We start from the raw sequence: 12456 nt of genomic DNA on the forward strand, positions 1-12456 counted from the left end.
TCTTATCATAGGACAAAATTTATGTATCTTTATAGCTTGAATTTAAACATGAGATCAAATGGTTTGATATGCCCCATGGTAACTAGCCTCTCTTTCTTCCCTTTTATGATTAGCTCCTATTTGATAAATTTGATTTGAGAATTAAATTATGCTATTATAAATTGGTATTAACGGTATACCAATAAATATATCACATATATTTGCCATAGCACTCTAATACCATTAACTTGGCTCAAAACATAGTAGTTAAAATATTTTCCTTGTATTGTATAAAATAGTAGAAACAATATTTTATTATACCCATAAGTCTTCTAACTCTTTTACAATCAAAAACCTATGTATTGGCTCAAAACAGAGTAATTAAAAAAAATTATTTATTTTTATTTTGTTTGTAATAAAAAAAAATGGCATAGCCAACTTATTTCCCGATTTGAAGTCTAGAACTCCACTCTAATACCAAAAACTTAAAATAATATTTTTATATTTATTTTATATTTTTCATGAGTAAAAATGATTAACATGCCACCTTTTTACTATACTCAAATGACTTAGAACTATTTTATAAAATGCCAATTTAACCCGGCTCAAAATAAACTATTTAATTTTCATTTCATATTTTTTTATCTTCCCGTAAAAAAAAGTAACAGATATATATGACAACTTCCAAATATCTTAAAATCCTTTTATAATAACCAAAACTTTAACTGTGCTCAAAACAGATTATTTGACACTTTCTCATGTTTTATTTTCGTTGTAGGGTAAAAAATAAGGGCGGTGCCAATATTTTATTAGACCCAAAGGTCTTATAACTTCTATCTAATAACAATACTCTTAGCTGGACTCAAAACAGGAATATAAAAAATTTTATATTTTTTGAGGAGGAAAAAAAGGGGAAGATTTCTTACTAAATTCAAAGGTCTTAGAACATCTTTTTAATACCAAAAATCTTTAACTGGGCTCAACCCTGAATATTAAATTTTTTTTTATATTTTATTATGTTTCTTTTATATAAAGAATAATGGCATTGCCAATTTATACTGGACCCAAAGGTCACTTCTTTCTAATACCAAAAACTTTTAAATAGGTTCAAGCAGAATATCTAAATGAAATTATATTTAGTTATTTTCTGTGTGGAGTAAAAAGGTAATGACTTCTAATTTCTTACTAGACCCAAAAGTTTTATAACATTTTTCCAATATTAAAAACATTTAATACTTAGATCCAGCGAGGCCACTTGATGAGTCGCTTCATGAGACCAATTGAGTTGCGTTTGCCTGATCAATGGCTCAATGGGTTGGCTCGGCCTTGAGGTATTATTTTTTGGCTCAGACTATGGTCAAGCTGGCCTGGCAGAGTAGTCTAATAACACGTGTTAGTAGTTCTTTTTTTTAGCTTCTTTTTTCGAATAATCATTCGATGGGAATAAATGAAACCTTAAAATTTTCGGTTGCCTATGAAAAGGTTTACAGCAATAGGATCATCGAGCTTCATATATTCCTAATTATTAGAAAAACATTAAGATTCACGAATATTTCGACAAACACATGTTGGAGTAACAAATCAGGGCCATGATTAGGGGAGAATAATCAGGGCGTCATCCTTTGACCACCAAATTTTACGTTGCCCAAGGTCGCAAAACAATTTTAGAATTTATTAATTAAATATTAATAAAGAATAAAGATTGAAAATTTATTAGAGCAAAAAACTATATCTATAGTTCCACATTTAAATAATTAAGGGAAACTAAATGGGAATGCAAATTAGAAAGTGTAAATGCGATCGCGGTAATATTTGCTTTATTATTGCAGAAAAAAAGTGTGGCAGAGAATTGAAAAGAATTCTCCATTTTTTATTACTCAAGTCATGATATGATGTTCTAGCACAAATGAATATTGTAAATAAGATGACGAAGCAACAGTATTGAATCAAATAATACAGTGATGCATATTGAAAGATGCATGAATTATTAGATTATTTTTTTAAAAAGGTTTTTAATTACCGCAAAACAATTTGCAGATGAGTTATGGTAGAAAAATGCTTTTCAACAATAAGATCAATTCAACCAAACCCGAAAAGCAGTTTCCATATGACGAAAAAGATAAACCTATACAAGATCCCGAGGAAAAACATCGTATTTTTTTAACGTTTTGATAATCAGGGTTTAATGTGAATACATGAAAGTTTTCAATAACTTAAATATTAATACTATTTTTGCTTCCTCTTCGATATATAAGCGTTATTAAACGCTTCTGAATCACGTTTACCATTCATTGCAATAAATTATTTGTTTTTCCTATGGACAAAGATTAAATGAAAAGTGGTATTAATTAGTAAGTTCTAATGACTAACTCTAAATATAAGTTATCCATACATATCATAAGTACTATTGTTAAAATTGCAATGTTAAAAGATAAGTAACAATTAAGATATCTTTTAAACTCTACCATCAGATTGAAGAAAATTATGTAATACCACCTGTTGAACCCAAACGCTAACATATGTTTTATCTAAACCTACATTTTTATCGTGTTTAATATGTTCTGAATTTACAAGTAATTAATAGCCATTAAAAGTCATTTTAAATAAAATTAATACGGGGTGACAAGTGAAGCGACATTTTAGCTGGAAACTAGAGAAAATTTAGAAAATAAATACGGTAGCAAAACTTTTTAAAATTCTTTTTTGAATAGGGTTTAAAATATTTTAATTAATATTTTTCTGCAATAAAATGATAGATTAATATACATATAACACCAATATTACAGATGAGGTAACTTTTTATTGAATAAAATTTTTTCCTATCACTCTAGCGTTTATCACGTTGATTAGTCATATTATAATACTTAAAAAATATGTCATATAAAAAATAGCTTTATTTAATTATCAAGGATGGAGCATGTAAAATTAACCATTCACTACAATCTTCCTCTTTCTCTATGTAAACTTCCAGGCATGGTTCTATTTTTTGTTTGAAGAAAACATCTTCATCGTATAACTTATATAAAGGCAAGGCGATGTAATTATCTTTCATCCTTGGTTCAATTTCCTAAAATAAAATATATAATTTGTATAAGAAAACACTAAAATTATCAACTTTTATATAAAATTTTAAATTATATATAGGCGTCATTAGGTCTGTATTTTCTTGACATTTCATCACTTTTTCATTTTTAAATATAAAATTTAAAGAGTATATTCCTTCAATAATTAAATTAATGCCATTTTCAGACTTTAAAAATATAACATATTCCGTTTTGTTTGGATTTTCACCATTCAATCTATAATATGTAAATAACGTTAAAAAATATTATATACCAAATATCAAATGTGAAATATGTGGAGTAATTATTCTATTATAATATTGTCTCAAACTTTAATGTCATAAACTTTATAAGATTTATTTGTGCGTAAAATCTACACCCATCAATATGATATGGATGTTGTCACCATTGAGAACATAATATTTATTATTTATATTTAAAGATTGAAGGTAATAGCGTAAGTGGAGGATATGTCAAGATTTCTTTTTAACTATCCTTAAGATTGTGTCAACTCAAATATATTTTTCGAATTCCATAACAACCCCTTTTTTCTATTTGAATTTAATAAAAATTTCTTACTTTTTAATTGTTTGAAATTTATAGAAAGCCCTTAAAATTAATGTATATGATGGAATCTATAAATAAATAAAGTTTATAAAAAAAATATTTTTTATACAATTTATTGATTTTCAATGATTTCTTTTACATTACCCCTTATACATTAACTCTGAATAAAAGATTATGTCCAAAAAACAAAGTTATTTGTTATATGCTTATTTTATTGTTTTTGATTAAAGTATAGTATATATATATATATTATAATGATCATAATTTTACTTGCAATGCCTCAATTTATAAAGATACAAGAAACTCTCCGGCTTTTCAAATAATGAAATTTTAATATTGTTAGGAGATAAGTTTTCAACTTCATTGAAATTTCTAAATAATTCCAATAAACTATTTGATTTTTCATAAATTGTATTAAAGATCGAATCACAAAACTTTGATGATATCATATATGGAGGTATTTCCCAGAATTGAGGCACCTTTATATAATGGTTTGTTTTATACTAATTTTATAATATATAAATAAAATATAAATTTTTTTTCAATAATATTCAAATTTATTTAATTAGAACTTTGAAAAAACTTGTCCGAATCTATCCAGCTGAAAACCGGATTGTACCGGACCTATTCTTCTATCAGATTGGGTCATATATGTTATTTATGTAAATATCTTTTATATTTTATTTTTCTGCTTTAATATATTTCATCGCTTAAAATTTTGAATATCTTTATAACAATATTTATCTTTAAAAAAATACATTAATATGGCCTATGAGTATAACTTAGTATCAAACATCTTATATAATAATAGATAAAATGTAACTCCATTTTTTGTCAAGTTAAAAATATATTTTTTAAAATTATGTTGTGAATACAACAGAACAAAATTAAGCCTCTAATTTCCATAAAATGGAAGAAAATTAATAGGAACTCTATGTGAATAAACCTTCCATGCTTAGTTGGCATACCGCGAGTACCTATAGAGAAAGAAGAGCTTGGGGCTTAAATCCACAGGCTGATACAAAAGGGTTAGGATATAAAAAACATCCGGGCCCCTGGAATTAGTTAAGATTTTTATATAATTTGAGAGGAAATTGTGTATCATTAAGCTAAATTGTAGGTGTATTTCAGAAGCAAGGGATAAAAATCAAAACCCCAGAAAGCACCCACACTAAATTTTTATACAAAATGGTGCATCGGGGATGCTATTACTTAAGTAAACGGTGAGTAAGAAATTGTATATTACATTATTTATCGTTTAAAATTATAGATTTAATCTTGTCATGTAAATAATACTTTGTTTCCTTTTAAGGGTGTAATTATTTGTTTATTAAAACGTGATTCCTTGATCTCATCGATCCCTATCTTTTGGATAAGTTTTAAGCTAGAATGTATATTTGTAATGACATCGATATATTTTTGAAGTTCCTTTAAGAAATATTTAAGTAAAGGTTTATCACATATATTATTATTTATAATTATCATTGATTTTTCTGACGTAATTTTCTTTTGAAAATCCTTTAATATAATTTATCTAATTAAGACGTTTATCTAAACAATAAATATACTTCATATAAATTTTCCCACAGTTGTAGCAAAATTGATATGATAGGTAATTCTTTATTATTCTCTAAAGAGAAAGTGTTTTTAATAGATGATGTAATGATAAGGGGTTTAATTAAATTCATATATGTAATTGAATTATCGGGTAATCCAATTGTTTTTAGGCTAATATCCTCTAGGTTCACAAAAAGTATCTCAAGTTCCTAAATCAAAGTTAGAATAAGTATATTATAAATCATAATTACCTCTATGGAATGGAGCTTTTTAATATCATGAAGGATATTTGTATGAAATGTTTCTGAATTCTGCCAACTCTTGGACATAATAACATCTATATAGTAATCTAAAATCTATAGATATAATAGATTATTTCACTTTATATTTATTAAATTTAAAAAAAATATTTATTATATTTATACAATGTTCAATTTTGATGGAATTAGGGGCTCTTGTATTGGTCGCAAGTTCGCTATCATTCATCTATAATTTCATGAATGAATCCGCCCCCCCCTCCCCTAAAGGGGTATTCCGATAAAACGGATTATCATATTTAGAAATATGATCACTTTGATTGGCAACTCTCAAAATCATTCCGTAAAATTTTTAAAGCCCTACTTGAATGATTTTATTTTAGGAAAGTAATTGTTTGGCACAAGATAAGCTCTCCCAAATAGCTAGCTTTTGTTGCAGCGTGAATATAGTGTGGGCTAGATAGTCAATCGAAATGACCTTTTAATAAATATTGTAGTACGATTTCTTTTCGTAAGGCTGTAAACAGTGTTAAACACTATCTTGGAAATAGATTTGTCATTATGTTTTTTCCACAACTTTAACTAATGGCATTGTTAAATTTTAATAAATTCGAGATGCTATATGGGGAGAAGTGTTTGACTTCTTTTGTTGACCAAAGATCAAGTAACGAAGTATTAGTATATTCTTTTGACACATAGAGATTCTGAGTAGATTCAGGAAATGTTTAAATTTTAAGCATACCATTCAATTTGTTTGTGAACATTCCTAACTATTTCTTTCGTTTCACGAATCCTCTTGATCCAACATTCATGCAAAATCAGTAAAGAAAAATTACAAAATATTATCATTTTTATCAATATTAGGCAAAGGATTTGAAGATTCATTTGTTAATGTAAATTAACGATATAAGAAATAGATGCATCCATTTTTAAGGATTATCAAAACATAAATCAGAAACACTATACTATAAATTATATATAAAAATTGGATTGATAGGTTAATGTTACACTACACAGTTCAAAAAATATCCACGTGAAAAAAATAATTTTTGCTTAAATGATAGCGACTATCAATTTTTAATTTCGGGAACTCTGCATCTAATATCAAATTCGTTTTAGTAAAAATATATTTGCCTGAAAAAATAGTGGTTACCGGGGCTCTACCCTTAATCTTGGATAACCTTGACAGGGTCTTTATTTGTAAGCCAATCCTGCCATCTCAAAAATAATTTATTGTATAATATGATCAGGGACCCGAACCTTTATTTATAATGGTTTAGTTTGGTTGCGGTTCAGTATGTAAAAAATTATAATAGTTACGGTTCGGTTACGGCTCTTAAGAAAAATTTACAGTTTCGGTTAGGTTCAGTTAATTTTAAAGGTTCATTACGATTATAATTTTTTTCTAAATTATTTTTATTGAAGCAACACCATCGTATAATGATTTTAATTATAAATATTATTTATTCAATTTTTTGCCATCACTTAAGTTAATAATATTGTTTATTTATAAAATAGATGAAATTAATTATTTTTATTATAAATATCTATGAATAACATATAAAAAAATATATAAGAATCATAACTCATTTCTAAATATATTATTTGAACGTATAAGTAGTTCGTTGTGGTGATAACACAAATTTTAGCCCCGAAAAAGCCCTTTTAACAGAAATTTATGTTGCGGGAACCATTATTACTATAAGAGCAAGGTTATATAATTTTGAATATTCAAATTTCTTTAATTCCCAATATATAAAAACTAATATTTTAGATTAATTAAATACAACTAGATCATAAATTGGTTATTTGGATATTTTTCATACTAAAATATAGAAAATAGGAATGCTTTAATACTATAAAGCAGTTAAAAGATTGTGGATCAATTTAAATCATAATGAAAAATTAATACATACTTCTTATGGATATTAAACAAATATTTTAATCGTTTAATAATTATAAATAACGACGTAGATATGGTAAAATATGTATTACACCACAAGGAAAAGAATGTAATAAAAGGTAAAATTATTTATTTTATTTTGTATGAAACAGTTCAAACCGTTTTAACTTTTTTTTATAAAGGTTCTTTTTACTCCTAAAATAATTACATCGATTCGGGGTTCAGATAATTATAAAGGTTTAGCGGTTCATTCTAGTTCACTCCGTGTTTATTTTTGGAATATTAAAACTTTTATATTTTTCTTTCTTTTACTTTTTGTAAAATGATTTAAATGACCTTTAACAAATAAGGTTCGGACGACCTTGTCGCAATTCTTTCTTTTTTCGTTTTTTGAAATAGATTTATATAATCTTTTAAAAACTTATATGTAAAAAACTTACTTGTAAAAATGTTTATAAAGATTGTAAATTTTCAGTGTAGATATATATAAAAAAAATAATAAATTTAAAATTTAGTATGGTGGCAGAACTAGATGAAAGAGGATTATGGAAAATGATGTTAAAATTCTAAAACACGTAAGAGATGATTAAAATGTAAAATTAAAAATAAATATAATAAAATTTTAATAATAAAATATTTAAAATATGAATAAACCTATATGGGACAATAAGAATAATACAAAATCCATAGATGAAATGAATTAGAAGATTATTTAATATACCATGAGAGTAAAGATGTTTTGAGTTTAACATTTAATCTACCAGATGACTTATATTTGCTTATGGATACAATGTTACCGATATATGAAAGTTCAAGTGAAGAAGCAATATCTATATTAAAATGTTTTTGAATTATAAAGAGGTAAAAGAGATAAATGAAAAATCAGATCAAATAATATATCTTATCCTAATAAAAATTTTAAAGGTTAAAATAATAAAAACTTGAATAAAATTAAATTATGTAAATTAATACCAAATGTTAAAAAAGAAATAAATTCTTATAAATTAAAAGAAATAAATCATATGATAACAATTGAAGAAATAATAGTGATTAAAGACAATAATGAAATAAAAAATTTTATAATTAATAAAAAATTAAAAAAAACTTTGGAAATAAAGAAAATTAAAACAAATATTAAAAAGAGAGGCAAAGTGATTAAATATCTTGATGTTGAAAAAGTTTTTAAGAGTATGATGTGGAGATCGTATATTGAAAATGGAAGGAGAAAGAGAATTTTTTTTATAAAGAACAAGTTGAAGATAAATTATGATATAAAAAAATTGTTTAAATTCGTTTAAGTAAGGGGCTTTGCCTCTTGCGCGCACAGATAACTGCGGCCTGCCCAAAAAACGTGGATGGTCCTCTTATTTATTTATTTAATTATTCCCCATTCTTTTATCCCAGTTAGATGGGCTCTTATGAGAGAACCAAGCGTTGCTCTGTCATATATATATCTTTGATATATATATGACATTTTAGGACTAGTGCGCTTAATATCACGTATCCCGTAAAAATAAAGGAGTAAAATTTAAAAATAAAAATAATTAAATAATAAATTATTATATAAAACGAGGCAATTCCAAATATTCTATTATTCTATATTCCAAATTATGATTCTTATTCTTATGAATGATTTCGATATATTATTTATTCCATTATCATTTCAATTAAAAATTATTTTATTTGAGATATATTGATCATAATATATATTTACAAACATTGATAAATAAATAAAAATGATAATAAATAACGAGATGAACAAGCTAATGTGAGGATGATGTTCAAGCGAATGATTAGACGATAAGGATAACAAGCTAAGAACAAATCAATGAAAAAGATATGACTGAGGCTAAACAACGAACATAATATCAAATGAAAATTCTACAACAAAGCAAAATTTTTAGAGGGGGGAAGAAGTGAACAAGTTCAAGTTCAAAATTCGAAAATTCAAAGTTCAAGTTCAAAATTCAAGTCAAGTTCAAAAGCGAGAATATGACTTACGACATAGAAAATGATTTTTATAAATAAATAAAAAATTTTGTAAAAAAAAATATATATATAAATTTTTGAAAGAGAAATGGGATGATCAATACAAACAGCAAATCAACAAGCAATGTTCAAACAACGATGTTTCACAAACGATGTTCAATAAACGATTCAACAAACGATAATCCGATGTTTAAACAAACAATCTCAAGATATACGAACAAATGACTAATAGAGCAATTGAGAAACAAATGACTGGAAGTGAAGATAAGAAACTGAGGAAAGAAGACATTTAAAAAAAGAAAGAAATGTTAATATAAATTTTTTGAATATTAAAACTTTTATATTTTTCTTTCTTTTACTTTTTGTAAAATAATTTAAATGACCTTTAACAAATAAGGTTCGGACGACCTTGTCGCAATTCTTTCTTTTTTCGTTTTTTGAAATAGATTTATATAACCTTTTAATATTTAAAAAAACTTACTTGTAAAAATGTATATAAAGACTGTAAATTTTCAGTGTAGATATATATAAAAAAATAAAATAAATTTAAAATTTAGTACTCCGGGTTCCTGATTGTGATAATTTTTCTATAAAAATAATATCTCTTATATAATAAAAGGCTTGTCACATTTTATGACATCACATTTTTTTGCCGTGTTTTGTGAAAAGTGTAACAATACCTGAATTTATCAAAATAACCATTAAATGCATTAACTAAAAATTTGTCCAAGCATTTAGGGCTATGTCCTCACCGCAAGCTTACGTAATGCCTGCACAAGCTCTCAAATTTTATTGTTATTTAATTATTTTCAAAGTTGTATTTTTAGGCCATATTTAAAGTAGATATCTTTAATATAGGACATAGGTATCAATTGATAGATAATCGAAAGATCTATTCAGTCAACTTCTTCCCCTTAAAAGGCGAGTCTAGGCCTTAGGGGTGAGTAATATTTTAATCAACTCAAAATTTCGATATGATTTTAAATGAAAACTAATTATTTTGACTGAAAGTATTCATTCTTTGTCTTAATATGTAAGATTTAGTCTGGAGGGGATGGACAGGGGTAAAGTAAAAGTTTGATATAGGTATCAAATAAAACAAATATTTTTTTATTGTAATGATAATTATCTGTCTAAGTGGGCGAGTCAAGGTCTAGGGTAGTCAGGAATATTTTTAATAACACAAAATACTAATATCTGTATTAAATAAAAAGCTAGTTAAAATATTAACTCAAATGATAGTATTCACTCTTTGTCTTAATCGGTTAGACTTGGTGTGGAAGGGGGGGGGGGTGTAAAAAATAGAAATTTGATATGGGTATCAAATAAAAGATAATTAAAATATTTTTTGATGTAATAATAATTAACACTCTTAGTGGACGAGTTTAAGTATTGAAGGGTCATGAAAATTTTAGCAAAATAAAATATTGATATGGGTATCAAATAAAAGGTAATTAAAATATCTTTTGATTATAATAATAATTATCACTTTAAGTCGGCGGATCTAGGTTTTGAGGGGCCAAAAATATTTTTAGCTACACAAATTATTGATATATCTTTTGATTGTAATGATAATTATCACTCTACGTAGGTGGGTCTTGGTCTTGATGGTTGAGGAATATTATTCCCAACACAAAATATCAATATGGATATCAAATAAGAGTTAATATTTTTTATTGAGCACATAAATGCAATTTTTCAGATATTATGAAATTGATATAGTAAAAAAAGTATATTCACACATATATTCCTATTATTTGTGCCAAACAATAAATATATACTTCATTAACATATTTTATAGCAATAATAGAGATTTTAGAATCGACTTTCATCAAAATATAGATAATTTCTGATTCATACCTCTTAAGATAGGCTGATTTTTTATTTTTCCATCATAAAGTAATCTAATTCATTCATTATCAAATTAAGGAGAAAATGATTTTCCTATCATTCTTGACGGGCTACTCATACTAATGTAAAATTAATTCTTATTTGCGAGAACATATTTTTCAATAATTTATATAATATTTAGAAGAGCTAATTTAATCAAAGCATTTTCAAGTGTTACTGAGATAAGACTTTATTCAATAATGAAAAAGGTAAAGCCCATTTGTGAGTTTCGTCATTAGTTGGATTTCAAAGTTTTAGCATTTGTAAATTAAAAAAAATTGTTTAATTTAGATTCTTCCAACAATTAGAGTTATAAAGCGCTTAATAATGGAATCAGTTAATATTGTATACAATAATTCTCTCAGCAAGCAAGGCGATATAGGGGATTGTTTATTTTTTCCTCATCGTGTTTCTAATTGTTAGCATCATTAAATCAGAGTTCTGTATGTCCCGGCTCAAAAGCCACATACTTTCTGAGAGCGGTGGTAATTTGGGCAAAATATCTTCTGCCCCAACAGGATTTTTTTATTAAATCTCGAATAATTTAAATTTGTGATTTTTCCTTTATAAAAAATTATTTTTGGTCGGGCTAAATAATTAACTCTAGAGATCCCGTTCCACCACCCTTACCCAAATATGTTCACTGTTTTAAAATTTTATTGCATTTAAGCCTTAAGAATATACGAAAATTATGTTATAATAACCTTTTGATCAAAAGTATTTTCAATATGGTTTCCATACACTATCCGCTTTAAAGTCTCTTTGAAAAATATTTCATCGTATTGAACAGAACATGTTTTGAGAAAAGTTTCAACACTCTTTTGAAATTCAAATATAGTAAATTTATAGTTTTTAGTCCAAGCCTTTAAAAAATGGATTAAACTTTAATTAATTATTATTTTTATTCTTACGTTTATATAATGTGATCGCTGTAATAAAATAGCGTGCAAAAATATAATTTGTCCAATATGTAAAATAGGGTTTATATTATTATTACAGATTATTTTTTGGGTATCTTTATAATATTTAAAGAATTCTGTTAGTGCCAAAAGAGTTGTTTTGAATCCATATATTATATTTCCATAATCGTATGAATAAACAAATCTATGAAAAAATGAAAAAATATTCTTTTCAAGCTTTTTCTCGTTAATATTTGGGCTATTATAATTAAATTCATTCTCTAATTCAACTTTCAATTCTTTTACTATCCATACTTTGAAATAAGTATCAACTGGACATTTATTTAACACCT

General features: G+C 25.7%; 1 protein-coding gene across 1 annotated transcript; it reads right to left on the bottom strand.

Annotated features, from left to right (window-relative positions):
- Positions 1–2872: 2872 nt before the first annotated feature.
- Positions 2873–5093, bottom strand: LOC135926954 (uncharacterized). Its single transcript, XM_065462886.1, has 4 exons — positions 4905–5093; positions 3879–4087; positions 3095–3278; positions 2873–3046 (listed from the first exon to the last, which is right to left on the bottom strand). Exons 1-4 carry the CDS (start codon positions 5091–5093, stop codon positions 2873–2875), a joined length of 756 nt encoding a protein of 251 aa, XP_065318958.1.
- Between the last annotated feature and the right edge of the window lie 7363 nt (positions 5094–12456).

This window comes from Gordionus sp. m RMFG-2023, chromosome 3, assembly GCF_954871325.1.
Source record: "Gordionus sp. m RMFG-2023 chromosome 3, tfGorSpeb1-WG-v2, whole genome shotgun sequence".
Taxonomy (NCBI): domain Eukaryota; kingdom Metazoa; phylum Nematomorpha; class Gordioida; order Chordodea; family Parachordodidae; genus Gordionus; species Gordionus sp. m RMFG-2023.